The following is a 23,211-nucleotide window of genomic DNA, read 5'->3' as shown; positions in this document are numbered from 1 at the left end:
GCTGGAAGTTCTGGCCAGAGCAATCAGGCAGGAGAAGGAAATAAAAGGTATTCAATTAGGAAAAGAGGAAGTCAAATTGTCCCTGTTTGCAGATGACATGATTGTATATCTAGAAAACCCCATTGTCTCAGCCCAAAATCTCCTTAAGCTGATTAGCAACTTCAGCGAAGTCTCAGGATACAAAATTAATGTACAAAAATCACAAGCATTCTTGTACACCAATAACAGACAAACAGAGAGCCAAATCATGAGTGAACTCCCATTCACAATTGCTTCAAAGAGAATAAAATACCTAGGAATCCAACTTACAAGGGATGTGAAGGACCTCTTCAAGGAGAACTACAAACCACTGCTCAATGAAATAAAAGAGGATACAAACAAATGGAAGAACATTCCATGCTCATGGGTTGGAAGAATCAATATCGTGAAAATGGCCATACTGCCCAAGGTAATTTATAGATTCAATGCCATCCCCATCAAGCTACCAATGACTTTCTTCACAGAATTGGAAAAAACTACTTTAAAGTTCATATGGAACCAAAAAAGAGCCCGCATCGCCAAGTCAATCCTAAGCCAAAAGAACAAAGCGGAGGCATCACGCTACCTGACTTTAAACTATACTACAAGGCTACAGTAACCAAAACAGCATGGTACTGGTACCACAACAGAGACATAGATCAATGGAACAGAACAGAGCCCTCAGAAATGATGCCGCATAGCTACAACTATCTGATCTTTGACAAACCTGACAAAAACAAGAAATGGGGAAAGGATTCCCTATTTAATAATTGGTGCTGGGAAAACTGGCTAGCCATATGTAGAAAGCTGCAACTGGATCCCTTCCTTACACCTTATACAAAAATTAATTCAAGATGGATTAAAGACTTAATGTTAGACCTAAAACCATTAAAATCCTACAAGAAAACCTAGGCAATACCATTCAGGACATAGGCGTGGGCAGGACTTCATGTCTAAAACACCAAAAGCAATGGCAACAAAAGCCAAAATCGACAAATGGGATCTCATTAAACTAAAGAGCTTCTGCACAGCAAAAGAAACTATCATCAGAATGAACAGGCAACCTACAGAATGGGAGAAAATTTTTGCAACCTACTCATCTGACAAAGGGCTAATATCCAGAATCTACAATGAACTCAAACAAATTTACAAGAAAAAAACAAACAACCCCGTCAAAAAGTGGGCAGAGGACATGAACAGACACTTCTCAAAAGAAGACATTTATGCAGCCAGAAAACACATGAAGAAATGCTCATCATCACTGGCCATCAGAGAAATGCAAATCAAAACCACAGTGAGATACCATCTCACACCAGTTAGAATGGCCATCATTAAAAAATCAGGAAACAACAGGTGCTGGAGAGGATGTGGAGAAATAGGAACACTTTTACACTGTTGGTGGGACTGTAAACTAGTTCAACCATTGTGGAAGTCAGTGTGGCGATTCCTCAGGGATCTCGAACTAGAAATACCATTTGACCCAGCCATCCCATTACTGGGTATATACCCAAAGGACTATAAATCATGCTGCTATAAAGACACATGCACACGTATGTTTATTGCGGCACTATTCACAATAGCAAAGAGTTGGAACCAACCCAAATGTCCAACAACGATAGACTGGATGAAGAAAATGTGGCACATATACACCATGGAATACTATGCAGCCATAAAAAATGATGAGTTCGTGTCCTTTGTAGGGACATGGATGAAACTGGAAAACATCATTCTCAGTAAACTATCGCAAGGACAAAAAACCAAACACCGCATGTTCTCTCTCATAGGTGGGAATTGAACATGAGAACTCATGGACACAGGAAGGGGACATCACACTCCGGGGACTGTTGTGGGGTGGGGGGAGGGGGGAGGACAGCATTAGGAGATACACCTAATGCTAAATGACGAGTTAATGGGTGCAGGAAATCAACATGGCACATGGATACATATGTAACAAACCTGCACATTGTGCACATGTACCCTAAAACCCTAAAGTATAATTAAAAAAAAAAAAAAAGAAAAGTGGATGTTGTCGGGGTGGGAGGAAGCCCCTGCCTCTGCCCCCAAGCATTTGCCTCCGCTGGACTCAGCCCATCCATGTTTACTGAGTATCTACTCTCTGAGAGGCACTTCAAGAGTATTTCAATCCGCCGATCCCCCATGTGGATGGAGGAACCAAGACTCAATTCAGCTAAATTTAAACTCACACCTATAGACTCCAGAGCCTGTGTTAGCCCATTTGCATTGCTGTAAAGGAATACCTGAGGCTGTGTAATTTATAAAGAAAAGAGATTTATTTGGCTCATGGTTCTGCAAGTTGTATAAATATGGCCCCAGCATCTGCTTCTGGTGAGGCCTCAGGAAGCTTCCAATCATGGTAGAAGGTGAAGGGGGAGCCAGCATATCTCATGGTGAGAGACTGAGCAAGAGATGGGGAGGAGGTACCAGGCTCCTATAAACAACCAGCTCTCCGTGAACTGACAGCAAGGACTCCCTTATTCATTACCAAGGGGGTGGTGCTAAGCCATGCATAAGGCATCCCCGCCCCTATGATCTAACCCCTCCCACCAGGCCCCACCTCCAACATTGGGGGTCACATTTCAATATGAGATTTGGAGGGGACACACATCCAAACTCTGTGAGAGCCCTTAGTCATTAAACTGCCCCTTTTGCAGAGGATAAAGCCAAGGCTCAGAGTTGCCCAGTTGCTCGTTGGCAGTCCACGGATGGGATTCCAAGCCCATAGTTCCTGATGACAAGCTTTGGGTTGGTTCCATTTCCAGCATCTGCCTCCCCAAATCACAAGGCCCCATTCTCAGTTACGGCGTCACTGGACAAGTTTTCAGCCAACCTGACATATGCCTGAAAGCAAAAGTCTGCCCCCTTTGTCCCCAGTCACTTGAAGTCATCTTTGTGGGTGTCTTCTTTCCTTTTTGTACCTTGAATATCCAGACCTGCCTCTGGAGTGAAGGGAACTGCTCTGGAGGCAAGAGACTGGCAGAGCTAACCTCCATATTGGTTTGCAGATTTCACTGGAAACCCAGCACATCCATGTATTTGCCTCTCGGGAGTTGAGCTGTGTTGATGTGACAAGGCCCTGGACTTGGAGTCCAGAAGGCTGGCTCCTTTTCCCACTCACCTGGCAGGCTGGGCATCCTGGGCTGTTCACTGCCTACCTCCGAACCTCAGTTTCCCCTTCTGTGATCCTTGAAATCTCTGTCATTCTGTGTAATCCTGGGGATCCTGAGAAAAGTGCTCAAGGAGGAACGAAGATGGAGGAGATGATGCCGAGAGGGGCTGGTTTGTTACAGAGGTCCCGCCTGGGACCTTGCCCCTTACCTGGAGGAATGTTCACTCCTTGACCTAGTGGCCACAGACCAAGCCTCCCGCATGTGGATCCCCACCAGCCCCAGAGCCCTGCCCTTGCTGAGTCATGACCCTGCTCTAGGCTGAATGCCCACCCGTACCTCAGCCCAGCCCAGCACTAGCCCTGCACCCAGACCGAGCCAGGCAGGCTGTAGATGCAGGATCAGGATGAGGATGTGTATCTTTCTGCCTTCGGACACAGGCTGAGCCAGCTCTTTCTTTAACCCCTCACCTATCTGATTGAAACATCCCAAATCTATCTTCTCACTTTCTTTTTCTGCCTTGCATTCTTGAACCCTTTTTTCCTCTTCTTTCTCTCACGGAAGCGCCCTTTCTCTCTCTCACTGAAGCATAGGGTAGGGTGTGGGGAGCAGGGAAGTTGGCAGAGAGATAAGATTCATCAATATTTAATTTTTATGGAAATCATGTCCTAGAAATCCCCAAGGGGCTGAAAATTGTTCTGTGTTTTCAGAATCCAGTGATGTTGCTGAAGCGGTGATGTTGTAGATAAAACCACATTACTGTCTGCAGCTCTCCTGTTGCTCTGCAAACACCCGGAAACTTGACAGTTTAATCCACTCAAGGAAGCAAAAAGGTTCGGGTCACTGCTGGGGGCAGCCCATTCTCCAGTCCTGGGTTATAAGATTGTGAGGCATCAACTTCAGCGGGGCTGTTACCACTGGGAAGGGAGACCGAGCCAGCGTGCCTTGAGTAGATTTACCATGCTGGTGAATTTTTTTTCCTTGGAACAGGAATCCCAGGACAGCAGAGCCCCCTCTGGGCTTTCTATTGTGGGGAAGATTTGCTTAGAGATAACGGGCTTTCTTCTCCCTCATGCCTGTGGTGCAGTTAACCCAATGACCAGCAGAAAAATCAGACCCAAGTTAGTTTCCAGCAGCTTCTGGTGCGGTTGGGATTTGGAAGGGACATTCATTTGTTTCTTCATTCATTCACTCATTCATTCATTTCTTCATTCATCTAACATTTATTGAGCATCTGCCATGTGCAAGGCACTTTTCTAGATTCTGAAAATATAACAAAGCACATGAAAAACACAACAACCCTGCTTATGTTCTTGTGGAAAGAGGCAGACAACAAACCAGGTAAATAAGTAAATTATATAGTATGTTGTATGGTGATCCATGTCATGGAGGAAAAGGAAGTAGGAATCATAGGTGTTTACCCATGAGAAATGCAAACTTTTTTGGACTAAAAGGCTTGCACAAGAATGTTCAGAGGACCATTATTCCCAATAGCTAAAAACCGGGAACAGCCCAGATGTCAATCTACAAGTGGATGAATCAACAAACCAGTGCATCCTTGGATGGAATACTACGCAGCAATGAAAAGGAATGATCCACAGACACAGATAACAACATGAATGGATTTGACAAATATTTTTCTGAATGAAAGAAGCCAGGCACACAAAAACATGTGCTGGGTGATTCTATTTATATGACTTTCTAGTATAGATAAAACGAATCCATGGCGATAGAAATCTGAAAGGTGGTTGCTCTGGGGAGGGAAGGAGGATGGTGAATGGGGAGAGGGGCCTCTGGTGTCACGGATGTGCTGCCTGTCTTGATTGAATGGTACACCTGGGATCAGAGCATGTCATCAGATAGGTTATTACACAAAACTGTAAAGCATGGTGAGGGAATAGGATGTGTTGGTGATGGTGGGAAGAGTTTGCAACTTGAAAAGGGGGTGGCCAGGGAAGGCCCCATGGAGAAGGTGACTTGAAGAAAGTGAGGGAGAGAGCTATGAGGGTATCCGGGTGAAGGGCATTCCTGGCAGGGGGGACAGCAAGTGCAAAGGCCCTGAGGTGGGATCATGAGTGGAGAAGTCAGGGAACAGCAAGGAAGCCACTGCATTCATCAACTTGGCTGCTATGACGGAGTGCCACAGACTGGGTAGTGTAAACAACAGACATTTATTTTCTCATTCTGGAAGCTGAAAGACTGAGATCAAGGTCTCAGCAGGGTTGGTTTCTTCCGAGGCCTCCCCACTTGGCTTGGCAGACAGCAGCCTTCTTACTATGTCCTTGCGTGCTTGTCCCTTGGTCTGTGTGTTGGCTGTAACCTCCTCTTCTTGTAAGGACCTTTGTCATATTAGATTAGGGCCTACCCTGATGGCCTCATTTGAACTTAATTATCTCTGTAATCCCAGCACTTTGGGAGGCCAAGGCGGGCAGATCACCTGAGGTCAGGAGTTCAAGACCAGACTGGCCAACATGGTGAAACCCTATCTCTACTAAAAATACAAAAAGTAGCCAGGCGTGGTGGCAGGTACCTGTAATCCTGGCTATTCGGGAGGCTGAGGTAGGACAATCGCTTGAACCCGGGAGGCACAGGTTGCAGTGAGCCGAGATCCTGCCACAGCACTCCAGCCTGTGCGACAGAGTGAGACTCTGTCTCAAAAAGAAGAGCAAAAAGAAAGATCCTATATCCAAATAAGATCCCATTCTAAGGCCCTGGGGTTAGGACTTCAAGATATGAATTTGGGGGACACAGTTCAGCCCATAGCAGCCAGCATGGACAGAGGTACCTGAGACACAGACAGGCCGCCGTGTGCCGTGGACACCTGGGCTGCTTGTTTCTGCTGCTCCCTGTGATGAAGGTGTTGGTGTGGAATGAGGTGGGAGGAGGGTTTTGTGATAGACGGTGGATGAAGCTGTAGAGGCCAGAGGTGGCAATTCTTGAAGTTGCCTTTCATGAATTCACATGACCAGGGAAACTTGCTTCTGGAAAAGCCAGCGGTGTTGAGATTGAGGGTCAGGCCCCAGCTCTCGCTTTCCATAGAAGAGTGGTGTAGGGGCCATGAGGATGGGTCTAGTTGGACGTACCACCGAGGCTCAATAGCCTATCGTGCACTTATTCACAGCACAGGTGCCTCCTCGGCTTGAAGAAGGACGAGGAGAGCAGGGAGAGGCTTTCCTGGGGGCTGCTTGGCACCTAGAAGAGCATGCGGCCTGTACTGACAAGAACAGCCTGACAGTGGGGGGCAACCTCCAGCAGCATCTCCCCCGACTCCCTCCAGAGATACCTGCCCTCCCGCCAATGCCCCAGGCCCTGTGTCATCTTCGCTTGCATGGGACACAGGCTGTTGTCTTTTATGAGTGCCCAAATCCTCAGCTTTACCTAGCCATGCTCAGAAAATGCTATTGATTTTCTTTTTCTTATTTATTTATGAGATTTTTGCTGTGAGCAAAAAATAAAAAGGTTTGTGCAGTGTTTCCCTTAGCAGTGAGAAGTTTTCTCCACCCACTGCCTCCCTCCCTGGCACACACACTCACAGATTACTCTCTCATCTCTCTACGCTCCAAAAGTCCTAGCATCTCCCAACTGTAGGATGCAGAGAGGGAAGAGATGAAAAGGGGCTAGTGCCTGGGGCAGAGTGAGGACTCTCCCGTACATGTGGGAGAGGTGGGTGGATACATTTTTGAGCAAGACACAGCTGATGCCCAGACGGTTAGGGAGGTCGAGAATGACCTCTTCCTCCTTGGAAGTATAGCATGCCAGGCCCAGTGCTGGGCACTTTGGACCTGTCTCATTTAGCCCTCACCATAAACCTACAAGGCAGATTTTATTACTTTTTTCAGTGATGAAATTCAAAGAAGTTAGGCACCTTGCTCAAGGGTGCCTAGCAAGTGAGCTAGAATTCACTTTCACACCTTCAGGATGCCAGCTCTTTTCAATATGTGGTGCAGCCTCCCCAAAGGGGAACAAGGACCCACTTAAGAGACTGCTGGGAGCTGGGCTGGCCCACAGAGTGAGACGACTCCTCTCTCCTACCCCTGACAGGGCCCCCCTCCATTTTGAAGAATCCTCCTTGGGCTGAGCATCTTGGGTGAGAACAAAGTCTGTTCTTCTCCACCCCTTCTATCTTTGGAAAGATGACTGTATGAGAATCTCTCCACCCTGCAGTGGGACATCTAGCATGAGAGTTGGTTTTGGTCTCTTTCCAGGGAGGTGGCTGGCCAAGGAGGGCCAGAGGGAATCAAATCTCAGTCCTTTCTCAGGGCTTGAGGTCTGTTCATTAGTGGTGTGACACGTGGATCCTTGGGGCTGCCCTGTGTCAGCTGATCTGCCCTGCTCTGTGCCATGCAGACATCCACTCATATGGATGCCCCTGCCCAGAGTGCCATTTCTATCCCGGCACTCCTGACAAATGTCTTGGAATCTCAAAAACATGATTCCAGCCTCTGCCCCCTGCTTTTGCACGTCACTCATCCCTCAGTCATATTGCTGCTCATACTGTTGACTTGTCAAGGAACCAACCAAGTAGGGCTGTGCTTATAATAACAAGGGCTACTTGAGCTACTGGAAGCTCACATCTTGTTGAGCTTTGTCTCCCCTGGAATTGGGCACAGAGCACAGTGGTGGAAGGATGGTGGTCATCCCTGTGGATTCCATACAGCTGGCAATACATCATCCACATTCATCCCATTCCTGAGCGCTGGGAAGCATGACCCTCAAATGCACTCAATGTGCTTCTCTTCTTCTTGTTCCCTGGCAGGAGTTCCCCTTGGCCATTCTCAGGGGCTGGGAATGCTACTGTGCTTACCCTACCCCCCAGTTCAACCTGCGTGATGCCATGGACAGCTCACTATGTGGCCATGACCCTGAGGCACAGAGGCTGGCAGAATACTGTGAGGTCTACCAGACACCTGTGCAAGGTGGGTTCTGCATCCCCGACTGGTAGTGGCATTTGGTCTGGGGGCTAGGGAGAGCTTCCAGGGTTTGGAGATGCCAGTCATGGCCAAGCATGCAGTTATGAGGTATGGCAGGTGTCTGTGTAAAGGTCTTGGCATCTTGATGGGTGGTGGAGATAATGGGGAGGGTCAGGTTTCCACCCTCCACAGAGGCTGAATCCTGGACTCACTTTAAAAAACACTGGACCCTTTATCTAAGTCTCTCTGGGGATGACAATGGTAAGAGGATGAGCAGAGAGGGGCAGGTCCTAGAGAGATAGCAACAGAAAGGTGGTAGGATTGGGAGGCATGGGAAGAATGAGATCCAGGAGCTGCAGGGGCCACTGGTGCCTCCAGGACCTGGGAACCCTCGTTGGTGTGAGCATCAGGTCTGCCCCTGTTGACCTTAGAAACTGATGAAAGGAAGAGCAGATGATGACGGACGTTACCCCCTTTATCAAGTGCCTACTGTGACCCAGCACGGCCCTGGATGTTTTGGGGCTTTCCCCTGGTGATTTCATGTGCTCCTCGTAGCAGCCCTGGGGATGAGACACAACGAATGACTTGCCTGTCATTAGTCCAGCTCTGGTTTATTGTTGGCAGTACCTGGGGGTGTTACTTTGCTCAGCCTAGCCTCAATCCCCACCCACTTCCCCTATTAGAGTCTGGAATTATCTGTGCTATGTCAGGAACAAGAGTTTGGCTGTGGCCACAGAGACAGAATGGGAGTCGAGGGTCCATAGGGTGTCTGATTCCCATCTTACTCCTGCACTGCAGTATTGGAGGCCTCATCACAGGGCTTTCTCGGACTGGCCACAGACCTGTGCAGCTAAGGTATAGTTGGAAGATCTCTTCCCTGCTTTGGGCCTTGGTACCCCCATCTATTAAACGGGAGTCTTCGTTCATCAGTCCCTCTAAGGGAGTTTAGCGGTGAATTGGTGAGTCATAATGGAAGTGAGTAACCCCGTGATGACTTTTGGACTTTCAGACACTCGTTGTACAGACAGGAGATTCCTGCCTAACAAATCCAAAGTGTTTGTGGCTTTGTCAAGCTTCCCAGGAGCCGGGAACACATGGGCACGGCACCTCATTGAGCACGCCACTGGCTTCTATACAGGGAGCTACTACTTTGATGGAACCCTCTACAACAAAGGTAAGTCAAAGCTACAGGGGACGATGGAAGGCAGCTCCCGGTGACCAAAGTGTCACCTTGCCAGCCAAGCTTCTCAGAGCACTAGAGCAGTGCATCTCAAACTTGAGCGTACATAAGAATCACCTGTAGGTGGAGCCACTGTGTGCCATACTCACCCTTCGGGGATTGAAGACTAGCCTGCCTGGTGGTCCCCATCCACAGCAAAGTTGCGCCATTGTATCCACAAACACCCACAATCTAGGCCACTGAGGCACTTGCAGACACCACTGATATTGATTACAGCCAAAGAAATTACACTGAGACTGCACTACTCCACCACCCAGAACCAAAACCTAAGCATGCTACCCAACCCACGCCATAGGATACATCTACTGGAAAAAGTCTTTTCCTATGAAAGCTACTCCATAAAATTGGAATTGGTGACTGTTCCACCAGATGTGCAGATATCAATGCAGTCACACAAGAAACATGAAAGAGCAAGGAGGCCAGGCGCAGTGGCTCACGCCTGTAATCCTAGCACTTTGGGAGGCCAAGGTGGGTGGATTGCCTGAGGTCAGGAGTTTGAGACCAGCCTGACCAATATGGTGAAACCTCATTTCTACTAAAAATACAAAAATTAGCCGGGCGTGGTGGCAGGCGCCTGTAATCCCAGCTACTCAGGAGGCTGAGGCAGGAGAATTGCTTGAAACTGGGAGGGAGAGGTTGCAGTGAGCTGAGATCACACCACCGCACTCCAGCCTGGGCAACAGAGTGACACTCCATCTCAAAAAAAAAAAAAAAAAAAGCAAGGAAACATGATATCTGCAAAGAAACACAATAATTCTCCAATAACAGACCCCAAAGAAAAGGAAATGTATGAAATACCTGAAAAATAATTTAAAATAATGATTTTAAGGAAACTCAGCATGATACAAGAGAATACAAATAGACAATTCAATGAAATTAGGAAAACATTTTATGATCCGAATGAGAAATTCGATAGAAATAGATATCATTAAAAACAACCAAACAAATCTGTTAGCCGAATAATTAAAATGAATTTTTAATGAATGAAATTAATGATCTAGTCTGTTACAAAAGCTCTCAACTGTGTTTTTAATTTTATACCAAAACCTATGGGATACAGCAAAAGAAGTTCTAAGACGAAAGTTTATAGCAATAAAAACCTACATCAAAATAGTAGAAAGATTTTAAATAAGCAACCTAATGACGTACCTCAAGGAACTAGAAAAGCAAGAACGAGCCAAACCCAAAAGTACTGGAGGGAAAGAAATGATGAAGATCAGAGCAGAAATAAATGATAAAATTCAACATCCCTTTATGGCAAAAACAATCAACAAATTAGGTATAGAGGGAATGTACCTCAACACAATGAAGGCCATATGTGAAAAACCCACAGCTAGTATCATACTAAATGAAGAAAGGGTTGAAAACCTTCTCTCTAAGAACTGAAACAAGACAAGGATGCCCACTTTCACCATGTCTATTCAGCCTAGTAATGGAAGTCCTGTACAGCAATTAGGCAAGAAAATGAAACAAAGGGCATCCTAATTGGGAAGGAGGAAGTCAACTTGTCCCTGTTTGCAGATGGCATGATCTTACATAGAGAAATGCCTAAAGGCTTCACCAAGAAACCCTTAGAACCGATAAATGAATTCAGTAAAGTCACAGGGTACAAAATCAACATGCAAAAATCAGTAGCATTTCCATATACCAATAGTGAACTACCTGAAAAAGAAATGAAGAAAGCAGTACCATTTAAATAGCTATGAAAAAATACCTAGGAATAAATTTAATAAAAGAGATGAAAGACCTCTGCAAAGATAACCATAAAACACTTCTGAAATTGAAGAGGACACACAAAAAAATGGAAAGACATCCCATATTTATGGATTGGAAGAATTAATATTGGGAAAATCACCATACTACCAAAGCAATCAACAGATCCAATACAATCCCTATCAAAATACCAATGACATTCTTCACAGAAACAGAAAAAAACAATTCTAAAATTTGTATGGAACCACAAAAGACCCTGAATAGCCAAGGCAATTCTGAACAAAAAGAACAAAGCTGGAGGCATCACACTACTGACTTAAAAATATGTTACAAAGCTTTAGTAACAAAAAACAGCATGGTACTGCTATAAAAACAGACGCATAGACCAATGGAACAAAATAAAGAACCCAGAAATAAATCCATGCATTTACAGCCAACTCATTTTTGACAAAGATGCCAAGAACATACATTTGGGAAAGGACAGTCTCTTCAATAAATGGTGTTGGGAAGACTGGATAACCATATGCAGAAGACTGAAGCTATACAAATGGTGTTGGGAAGACTGGATAACCATATGCAGAAGACTGAAGCTATACCCCTATCTCTCTCCTTATGCAAAAATCAACTCAAAATGAAGACTTAAATGTAAGACCCAAATCTATTAAACTGCTAGAAGAAAAGGGGATCTGGGCAAATATGTTTTTGCTTTTGAGATAGGACCTCAAGAGACAATAAAAGCAAAATTAGACAAATGGGATTATGTCAAACTGAAAAACTTCTGCACAACCAAGGAAACAATCAACAGAGTGAAGAGACAGCCTGCAGAATGAGAGAAAATATTGGCAAACTATTCATCCAACAAGGGATTAATAACCAAAATATATAAGGAACTCAACAACAAAAAAACAAAAGAATCTGATTTAAAAATTGACAGATGATATGAATAGACATTTATCAAAAGAAGACATACAAATGGTCAACAAGTATATGAAAACATGCTCAATATCACGAATTCTCAGGGAAATGCAAATCAAAACCACAATGAGATATTGTCTCACCCCAGTTAGAATGGCTACTATCAAAAAGATGAAAAATAACAAGTGTTGGAGAGGATGTGGAGAAAAGGGAACTCTTATACTCTATTGATGGGAATGTAAACTAGTATAGCTGTTATGGAAAACAGTACGGAGGCTCCTCAAAAAAACAGAATTGCCATATATATGATCCAGAAATCCCACTGCTGGGTATATATTCAAGGGAAAGGAAATGAGAATGTTGAAGAGATATCTGTACTCTCATGCTTATTACAGCACCATACACAATAGCCAAGGTATGGAATCAACCTTAGTATCGATCAATACGTGAATTTTTAAAATGTGGTACATATACACAATGGCTAGTTAGCCGTAAAAAAAAAAGAAAAGAATTAAATGCTATAATTCACGGCCACATGGATGAGCCTAAGGGACATTATGTTAAGTGAAATAAACCAGGCACAGAAAGATAAATACCACATGCTCTCATTCATATGTCAAAGCTTAAAAAGTTGATCCCACTGGTGTGGAGAGTAGAACGGTGGTCACTAGAGGCTGGGAAGAGTAGGAGGGAGGGCAGGATAGGGAGAGGTTGGTTAAAGGATGCAAAATTACAGCTAGATATGAGGAATAAGTTCTAGTGTTTTATAGCACTGTAGGGTGACTACAGTTGACAATAATTGATTGTATGTTTTCAAGTAGCCAGAAGAGAGGATTTTGAATGTTTCCAGCTCAAAGAAATGATAAATGTTTGAGGTGATGGATATCCTAATTACTTTGATTTGATTATTAAACATTATATACATGCATTGAAATATCACATTGCACCCCATAAAGAAGATGTACATTTATCATGTGTCAGTTTAAAATAATAATAAATATATTTATATTTATTTTTATTTTTTATTTTACTTTAAGTTCTGGGATGCATGTGCAGAACGTGCAGGTTTGTTACATAGGTATACATGTGCCAAGGTGGTTTGCTGCACTTATCAACCTATCATCTAGGTTGTAAGCCCTGTATGCATTAGGTATTTGTCCTAATGCTCTCCCTCCCCTTGTCCCCCAACCCCCGACAGGCCCCGGTGTGTGATGTTCCCCTCCCTGTGTCCATGTGTTCTCATTGTTGAACTCCCACTTATGAGTGAGAACATGCGGTGTTTGGTTTTCTGTTCCTGTATTAGTTTGCTGAGAATGATGGCTTCCAGCTTCATGCATGTCCCTGGGAAGGATATAAACTCATTCTTTTTTAATAAAAATATTTTTAAGTAAAAAGAATCACCTGGTCCTGGCCCACACCCCTGACAGTCTGATTCAGGTAGTCCGAGGTGGGGCCTGGGAATTTTTATTTCTAACAAGCTCCCAGGTGACCCTGATGAAGGCAGCCCGAGGACTCCACTTAGAGCAGAACTTCATGAGATCGTGCCTATTCTGGATTCAAAGGGAAAGACTAGCAGCTTGAATTTTCTCTCTATAAACATTTCTTGAATTTTCCTTAATTTTTAGAACCCTCAATAATTCGGGGTGAAACTAATTTAATCTGCTCATTCCTTTTTTGAGGCAAGAAATAGTTCATCAAAATGTAATAAAAAATGTCCAAAAATCTTTTAAGAGTTTTGATTTGTAATCTTTCCCTTGGAGAAATAAGAGAAATTAAGTTAAATGGCTGAAGTCTGTGTTTTGTTTAAGAATGAAAAACCTCAGACAAGTCCATTGGCATCAAGTTTGGCAAAATGTATTAAAGTGTATTTCTCTGTTGTCAAGCACTGCAACAAGGAATCTCTGGATTCCTTCCTTCCTTCGTTCCTTCCTTCCTTCCTTCCTTCCTTCTTTTTTTTTCTTTTGTTTTTTTTTTGAGATAGAGTCTCACTCTCACTCTGTCACCCAGGATGGAGTGCAGTGGCACGATCTCAGCTCACTGCAACCTCCACCTCTCAGGTTCAAGCAATTCTCCTGTCTCAGCCTCCCGAGTAGGTTAGAACTACAGGCACCTGCCACCATGCCCAGCTAATTTTTGTATTTTAGTAGAGACAGTGGTTTCACCATGTTGGCCAGGCTAGTCTCAATCTCCTGACCTCAAGTGATCCACCCACCTCGCCCTCCCAAAGTGTTGGGATTACAGGCATGAGCCACCATGTCCGGCCCATTTTCTCTGAAGTTCTTAACCAGAGTTTGATTTAAGAAAGTTGATACTGTCAGTAACATCCTAGAGAAACAGAAACTTTCCGAGCTTGGCATTGGGCTCTGGAATCACTCATAACAATCTCAGTTCTGGGAAAAAGCTATAGTTGTCCATATAACGCAGCCTCATCCTCCCTGGGAGCCTCGAGTGTTACAGGCATCTTCAGGTGAGGGAGGAAGTGGCCACACGAGCACATGGCCCTGTCTACTCTGGCTTAGTCCCCTGGGAATCACCCACTGTGCCCAGGCTGCAGTTACCCACTTTGTTCATCTCCAAGGCCCTGCCCTTATTCAAGCAGCTGGCTGTTTTGGTCTACATATGGTAAGTGGCCCGATGACTGGTATTGCCAGCTATAGAGGTTGGGTTGACACTGCCTCAGAAATGCTTTGGAGATACCTCACACACATCTTTGAGCCTTACAAGACCATTAGATGTGGCCAGTGGCCTCAGAGCACTGACAGAGTGATAACACACACACGCACACACACACACACACCCACAATTCACAAGACATCTCCAATGCCCAACTGCCAAATCTATTGTGGTAGGTTGAACGTGGTCTGAGCTGCAAGGCAGAATAGCTGTTGTCGGAAGAGGCCGAGGGAGTATGGAAGGCACCTCGGGTCTCAGGGTTGTTAAAGACTAGATCTCAAGTTTATCCATTCCAGTTTGACTCTTCCTTTCATAGCATTTTCCAGCTGTTTAACAGAATGAATCAAAGCGAGACCTTTTGGTGTTTGGCCCATGGCAGAGATGAGTTTGAAGCTTGTTGAGTTTCAATGGGTAAACCCGGACTTCCAGATTCAAAAGAGACTTGCATTTTCCAGGCATCAAAGCATCCCTCAGTGCTCACTGCAGATACAAATGCTTTTCAGCCATTCCTGCAGAGGGGCAGGTGGTAGGACTCATTTTGTTTCAAAGAGCCCAAGATAAGCACATGAGCACTTATGGAACATGTCTCAGAGCTGGGTGCATGGGCTACGTTGGGTGTGGCGAGGAGACTAGTTTCAGGAGACCTCTTCCCAGGAAGCCTTCTAGGACATCCCACGATTTGGGACCCCTGCTCTTTGTTTCCATAAGCCCCTATAGCCTGCACTTAGGCTATTTCCTCTACTAGAACATAAGCTGAAAGACAAGGTCTGAGTCTTAGCCCTCTGTCCCCAAAATAAAGTCTAACGCAGTGAGCACATCATAACCTTCATTGATAAATGTGTGACTCTGGATGAATGGGTGGAGTCTGGCCTTCTCTGCCAGTAGTCAGTCATTAGTGCCCAGTACTGTAGCAAGGGACCAAGGAAAGAGAGGGTCCCCGATAGGCTGATCAGTGGGAACAAGCCTCCATTCATAGAAACTGGACCCTGGGTCCTCAGGGCCAGGCTCAAGCACTGTGGACGAGGCCTTGACCAGACCTGCTCTGGGGCAAGGCTGGGCCCTGTCATAGGACCATGGCATCAGGTCAGAGGGTGGATCTACACCTGCTTACAGCCATTGAACCTGTAAATCAGGATCCTGCCCTGACTGTGGGGAGGTGAGAGGAAGCTGGGGGTCTCACAGACACACACAGTGGCATGTGGAGAGAGCCCTGGTGCTGTTTTCACAGCGTTGTGTGATCTTGAGCAAGTCCCATGCTCACTCTGCACCTTAGTCTCTTCATTCAGCTATGTTTGCAGCTATGGTTAAATCAAAGGTTGTTTGTGATGCTTGTGTAAAATTATCTCTATGAAGATGCCCAAAACATACGCGTGCATCTGCAATGACAGGTCTTCTGCCCTCTGACTCCTGGAGGTCTTCAGGGAATACCTCATCTCATTTCTCTTGCAGATGCCATCTTTCCCCACTGTTAGATAACTCCTGCTGTCACTTTCCCTTGGACAGGGTCACTCCTGTGGAGGCCGTTCCTGTCACCATCCATAGGTCCTCTCAGTGTCCTCTGTGTCTTCCATGGGCCCTCTCTTATGCCCCTGATACCAGCTTTCCCCAACCTGTCTGCTGCTATGGTTGGGGGCCCCATGGGCACCATCCTCCACAGAGACCCTCTCATTTTTCCCTGCAGGGTTCAAGGGCGAAAAGGACCACTGGCGGAGCCGACGCACCATCTGTGTCAAAACCCATGAGAGTGGCAGGAGGGAGATTGAGATGTTTGATTCAGCCATCCTGCTAATCCGGAACCCATACAGGTCCTTGGTGGCGGAATTCAACAGAAAATGTGCCGGGCACCTGGGGTATGCAGCTGACCGCAACTGGAAGAGCAAAGGTAATCAAGGACCTTGTGGTGGGGGTGGGAGGCTTGTCAGTACAGGTACGTTGCCCATCAGGATGCAGGATCAATATACACAGGTAGGCACTACAGGATGCAGGATCAGTATACACAGGTAGGCACTCAAACCCCATCCTGCTAGGGACTTAGTGCTGCTGTGCCTGGGCTTGAGTTCACCTCCTCCCCTTGCCCCCCATGCCTGCTGAGGTCCATAGGCCAAGGCATTTTACCTAGATGCCAGCTTGATTACCAAGAATCTTCTCTGCCTCCATGAGTGCGTAGTGGGGTGATATGCACCCCTTTCCATCTCTGCTTCTGCCCAGGAGCTCATGCAGGGCTGGGAGAAGAGCACATGGGGTGCACATGGACCTGCTTTGCACCTTCCTCTGTGTTCAGCACCAGGTTCCTCCTGTATAGAATGAGAGCTGCACCTCGGGCATTCAGGGAGCAGTGAGATGATGTGCCTGCCTGGTCTCTGGTCAGAGCTCAGCATGTTAATTACCTCCTAAGCTGCCTCTTACTGACTCTTCACAGTGTCTGGTGGGGAAATCACATCAACCCTACATTCCAGATGAGCCCAGAGAATATGGCTGCAGGACTTGGCCTTGGTGGTGAGCAGCAGAGCTGGGACTCACACCCAATGTCTTAGTCAGCTCTGGCTGCCATAACAAAATACCACAAAACTGGGGGAGGGGGCAAGGGGGTGGTGCTTAAGCAACAGACATTTACTTCTCATAGTCTTAGAGGCTGGGAAGTCCAAGATCAAAGTGCTGGCTAATTCCATTCCCAGGAAGGGCCTGTTTCCAGGCTTGGAGACAGCTGCCTTCTCGCTGTGTCCTCACATATCCCCAAAAGCTGTCTGGTGACTCTTCTGATAAAGGCACTAATTCCATCACAAGGGCCCCACCCTCATGACCACATCTGACTCTAATCGCCTCCCAAAGCCCCCATCCCTAATACCATGATATGGTGGGTTAGGACTCTCCGTGAAGTTGGGGGGCATACAAGCATCAGGGCCCCAACATCCAGAGTGTCTGATTCTGGGTCAGATTGGCCTGTTCCCCACTGCAGCTTTATTCATGGAATCAGTCTTCTGACTCACACTTGCTGAAGCCTTCCTGGGTGCCAGGCATGGGGCAAGGTACCAGGAGCGCAGGCTAATGAGGTCAGGGTCTCTGCCCTCGAGGCACGCACAGCTGAGCCTTTGGGTGGTGACAAATAGAGTCTGGGTGGTAAGTGATGTGAAATGAAGTTGGTCAGAAACAAAGCAGTGTCCAGGCAGGGTGGGGTGAGAGGAGAAGTCACAGGGCCCATGGCCAGGCCAGCTTGTGCTCCTGTCCACTTGTTACTGGATCACCCAGTGGGTGGCCTCTGCTGGTCTCTAGTCTTCCCTTTCCCCCATCATCCTCTACCTAGACAGCCCCCGACAGTCAGGCAGGCTGATCTCTGACGCCTCCTCTGCCTCTTATGAGCCGTATAATTCCAGGAAAGCTGCTTATCTTGTCTTCTGAGCCTGTTTTCTCATCTTAAAAACAAGGATAGGCCCTGTCTCCTAGGGTCATTGTGAAGAGTAGAGAAAGCAAACGCTTCTCACGGCATTTGAGGTGTGTTAATAGCCCAATAATGGAAACTTCTTATTGGGATGACTTCTGATATTTGGACCCTGCACGCCCCTTCCCAAAAATTAATTTCTTAATTTTCTGGACAAGAAAGCTCATAAAGTAGATTACCTGCAAAAGTCCGAGGCCACCCCATATGTGGCTTCACTATATGTCCTACTGCCCAGCAGTTTCACAGATTCAAACTGGCAATCAAACCACAAGACACATCAAACCACAAACCACAAGCCCATCAGGCACCACGCTGACTTAGCTTTCTAGGAGGACCCGGGATGGGAAATGGAGCCTGCACAGCATCCTCATCCCACCAGGATGCCCAGAACTGCCCCCGCCCACCATAAACACACTGCTCAGCCACCAAAGGGTCCTCCTCCATGGGGAAGGCCAGGTTGACTCTAGGCAGCAGACAGTGGAAAACCCTGCCCGCTTCCCTCCCCCAAGCAGCCCCCTGGGGACCGGCAGCCCTGGCAGGGCCAATCCCTGACTCTGTGTCTCTCCTGTCCTCACTCTAGAGTGGCCGGACTTCGTCAACAGCTACGCCTCGTGGTGGTCGTCGCACGTCCTGGACTGGCTCAAGTACGGGAAGCGGCTGCTGGTGGTGCACTATGAGGAGCTGCGGCGCAGCCTGGTGCCCACGTTGCGGGAGATGGTGGCCTTCCTCAACGTGTCTGTGAGCGAGGAGCGGCTGCTCTGCGTGGAGAACAACAAGGAGGGCAGCTTCCGGAGGCGTGGCCGGCGCTCCCACGACCCTGAGCCCTTCACCCCGGAGATGAAAGACTTGATCAATGGCTACATCCGGACGGTGGACCAGGCCCTGCGTGACCACAACTGGACGGGGCTGCCCAGGGAGTATGTGCCCAGATGATAGGCCTGGCCCACGCCGCCGCCCCCGCTGAGTGACGCAATCTCACCACGGGGCTGCGCACCCCACTCTGACGCTCAGGCCCGTGGCCTCACTGGGACGAACGGTGGGTGGGGGGCCCACCCTGGTGCCGTCTCCCGCACAAGGAGACCTGGACACAACAGACACACATCACAAGGCGAACACAAATGGACACACATACCTGGCCACGAACCCACACCTCAGACACTCAGACACCACTCCAGGCTCATAGCCCCGTCTTGACGCAGCGAAGCCACCCACGTGGGGTGTGCCAGGCGCCCCCAGATACAAACGCAGCCACGCACAGGTGCCAGACCGTGTGCTCCTGGGGGCTGGCTGGCTGTCTCTCTCACACAGATACACATGCCCTCCCTGGGATCCAGGAGGCCCTGGGCTTCCTGTGTCTAGCTCTGGCATAGACTTGCTCGTCAGGGTGTTCGACTCTGGGATGCCAGGCTGGGCAGGCATTTATGCTCTGAGCAGCGAGGACCATTGGGATGGAGGTGGGCACAAAGACTGCTGCTTCCAGGGTGTGCGGCCCTGGCCGTGTGTCCGACATCCCATAAATGTGTGTGTGGTGTGACTACAGGCACCACAAACTCTGCAGCCTTGCCTCTCTTTTCTCTGTGGCTGGGCTGGCTGCACGATGGGCAGGGTTGAGGACTGCCCCCGACCTCGCCCAAGCCAATGCAGACACTGACCTCAAGACCAGCCACATTAAGTCTGTGCACTACCCACCACCCCCTTCAACCCCTCCTACACCATGCTCCGGGGTGTGGGGCCTCCTTGCCTGGCTTCTTCCTCCAGCTATCCTCAGGGAAGCTGGAGATTCAAGTCATGCCCTAGAAGCAAGGTGTAAGCATGGGGGCGTGGGGAAGAGGGCAGGAGCTGAAGTTCCAGGGGAGCCCAGGACCCCTGGGGACCTGTACACCAACAGGATGGGTCTTGGGAGTCGGCACTGGGAGATTGTAAGGGCTGTGTCTTGGGGATGACTGGGACTGGTGCTCCACCCATAGGGGCCCTGTTCTCTCTGGGGGTCCCTCACTGGGGTCATGAGAGCTAGTTAGTACTCAGCCTGACCCCTAGGTCAGGCCCTGCCAGCCTGGGATGGGGGTCAACGTATGCTACACATCTTGGGCTCACAAGTGAGGCTATGGAGGCCAGGAGGTTCAAGTATGGAGGGTAGGAGTGCAACCCGGGAGCGATGCTCAAGGTGGCCGAGATGCAGGGAGGATTCTGGCAATCCAGTTGCACGCTGGCCCCTGTGGAGGTGGGGAAGGTGGGTGGGCCTGAACTCAGGCAGCCCCTCAGTGGCTTCTGCAGGCCTAGGATAACCCTGGCCAGGCCCCATGGTCCTGCTGTGGGTCAGCGGTCAGGGAGACCTCCCCTCAGCCTGAGCCAAGCTGCATTGGGAGGAGAAGGCAGGGTGAGGGATCTGGGAGAGCTGGACGTTGAGATGTCCTGACCCTCTGCTTCCTAGCCTGATGATGGGGAACCAAGAGCCACCCGCTGTGAGCACAGGCAGGGGGTGGAAGGCCCGGTAGAGCTGCCCTTCCCCAAATGGAAGCTTCCTCCAACCTTCAGTTTGGCCGGTGGGTGGGTTTGGGCGTCTGTGCCCCTGGTGGCCTCCAAATCCTTCCTGGGATTCCCCCAAACCCACACTGATGTGAAGCTGTTCTTGACCCTCCCATAGCATCAACTCAGTTCAGCTCAAAGCTAGAAACACCAGGGTCTTCGAAAATGTTCATTGGCTCAGGACATCTTCAGCATCCAATCTGCGAAGGCCCCTGATGGGAGCAATCGAGACCCCTTGGGAGTTTCCACACTGCCTTGGACGGGGTAGCCAGGGCAGACCTGCATCCCAGAGCAAACCTAGATCCTCAAAAGCGATGGCAGGTGTGGCAGCGGGGAAGCCACGGAGGCTGGGAAGGGCAAAGTGTGGAGAGAGGAGTGACCGGGACTGGAGCCGGGGTCTGGGGTGAGCAACAGCACCAGGCTTTTCCTGGTAGTTGGATTGGTACATTCACTGCTGCCAGGTGCCCAGAGATGTCATCTCTCTCCAGGTAGAGCGTCACCAGCTCCTGTGGCCTTGTAGATGACTGTGTACCTTAGTGAAGAGTGCAGGCAAGTAGAATGATGGGGTCAGTGTCCATCCAGTTTACTCTGAGTCAGTCCATATGGCAAGGCACCTGGCACTTGGCAGGTGCTCCCGGATGTTGGATGAGCAAGGAAGAGCAAAGGCCCTGTCAGCTGGTGGTGGTCCGCACAGCCTTCATCCCAGGTCTGCCTATGTAGGAGGTCTCATCAGAGACAGGAACAGGGATCTGTCTGTGCTTGCAGGAAAGTCCATTTGTTTTTCTCCAAGTTAGGTCTCATCTACAGCTCTTAGCTTCTCAGTAAAGAGGATACTCTCCCAACCGGCCAGGGAATAAGAGCTGCTCTGTGTGTAGGGCAGAAGTGTGGCAAATGCATCAGGAACCGGTTAGAACAGAACAGAGAAACCCTGACTGTCTACAGATTCCAACTTTAATAGCAAGGCTGCAGAGTTACCCAAACCTGTGTTAAAACATGCAATTTTTATGGATTTCATCTCCCGTTGTGGATCAATTTGGAAAAACCAAAATATGTAATTTTAAAAAACTAAAACACTTTCTGGTAATCCCAGTGAAGTGTAAATGAGAGAGAAGAATAGACAGGCTTCCAAACCCTGGGAAGAAAGCTGCTTAATTATGTGAACATCTTATAATGAAGTCTCTTGCAGCTGAAATTAGATTTTGAGTGCAAGAATCTGTGATAATGTTTGCATATCAGAATGCATTCTCCTCTTAAAAGTAGCAATAGCCACTTGGTTCTTAGGGGGCCCCAAGAGGAGAGGAGAAGTGCTGAGGTTGATGTTATGACTGCAAGAATTCTTGGGACACAGATTTGTTTTCTGCTGACTTGTTTGGAAACCCATTGGAGGTATCTGAAATGTGATGACTCCAAAGGGGTTCATTTCACTATAGGGAGAAATTGATTCATCTGACCTCCTATTTATCACCACTCAATATTGGGTGAGTTGGTCTGAACAAGGTGGGGATAAAGTAGAGTGGAAATAGTGTAGAGTCGTCAGACTGAAGGGCCAGGTTGTAGTCCCAGCTGTTATCTGCCATCTTGGACAAGGCTTTTCCTATCTCCAGTCTCAGTTTCCCTTCCATAAAATGGGGGAAGTGGTAGGTCTTGCTGGTTGCATCCACATTCATTCCTCCATTTCCTTTCCCAGCAACCCCCCATTTCTGTTTGGGAATTCATATCATCTGCCAGAGCCTCTCCAGGGGTGGAATACATGTCCTGGATTAAGCCAATGACACCTTCCATCTTACCAGCTATGGTGACTGGGTTAGGTATGATCTTGTGAGTTAAGACAATGAAGCCAGAGGGAATTTCAAGACTTTTGGGAATGCTGGGTAGAAGCTGTTTTAATTCCCCTGTTGAATGTGAAAAAGGTAGTGGTATTCCTGGGTCTTTATGATGACCACCTTGGGCCTTGGGATCATGACCAGGAATCACATGAAGCTGACACCACTGAAGGGAGAGTCGAGAGGCAGAAAGAAATCAAGTCCTTGGTGAAATTGTTTTAGTACAGGATCAAGCCTTGCTTGAGATGGGCCTTACCTCTGGACTTCTTTTGTTATATGAGCTAATAAATTCTGTTTATTGTTTAAGTTGGGTTGAGTTTAATTTCTGTTACTTAGAACATGGTGCAAATGGGTTGAATTGAAAAGCCCTGGGGCTCTGACATTCTCTATCTCTGTGGCTGATTTAGATAAAGCCTGAAACTCAGTCCAACTTGAGCTTGTAGGATTGGGAGGTTACTTTTCACAGGAATTGAGCTGAGTGCAAATGCTCAATAGAAAGCTGTGCTTAGTCAGCCAAGACAAGTAGCATTTTTAAGTTGGTACATGGTGAGGTCACCCATATAGCCATAGACAATAATTCATAAGGTGTCCAGCCCAAACCATCAGTTGTCTCATTTAATGTTTAACCCTTTTGTGTGGTTATTATTTATTATCTCTGCTTGAAAAATGAGAGGACTGGGATTCCAATTTGTAATGATTGTCAAAGTATGGCCCTTTTGTAGTTACTGTAACTTCTTTCATGGAGTATATGATGTGGTATTGGAAGGAATTATTTGATAAATTACTTGGATTGGGGATAAGACCAGTTTAGCCCCTTCAGGGGACATGCTTG

The 23,211-nt window shown here is 47.6% G+C and overlaps 1 protein-coding gene across 5 annotated transcripts in view; it reads left to right on the top strand.

Moving 5' to 3' along the window:
* The window catches only part of WSCD1 (WSC domain containing 1), a 77,341-nt gene that overhangs the window by 39,407 nt on the left and 14,723 nt on the right, over positions 1-23,211 (top strand). For 3 of the 5 annotated variants that reach the window (XM_030799935.1, XM_030799933.1, XM_030799934.1), the window contains exons 6-9: positions 7,900-8,059; positions 9,063-9,227; positions 16,276-16,476; positions 18,611-18,947. In XM_030799935.1, coding sequence (XP_030655795.1) covers positions 7,900-8,059; positions 9,063-9,227; positions 16,276-16,476; positions 18,611-18,947 — 863 coding nt within the window. Of the gene's footprint in view, positions 1-7,899; positions 8,060-9,062; positions 9,228-16,275; positions 16,477-18,610; positions 22,686-23,211 lie in introns of those variants that run through there. The other 2 variants (XM_030799937.1, XM_030799936.1) reach the window with 1 other exon arrangement.

This window comes from Nomascus leucogenys, chromosome 19, assembly GCF_006542625.1.
Source record: "Nomascus leucogenys isolate Asia chromosome 19, Asia_NLE_v1, whole genome shotgun sequence".
Classification (NCBI taxonomy): Eukaryota; Metazoa; Chordata; class Mammalia; order Primates; family Hylobatidae; genus Nomascus; species Nomascus leucogenys.
This window is presented reverse-complemented; position numbering and strand designations above follow the sequence as displayed.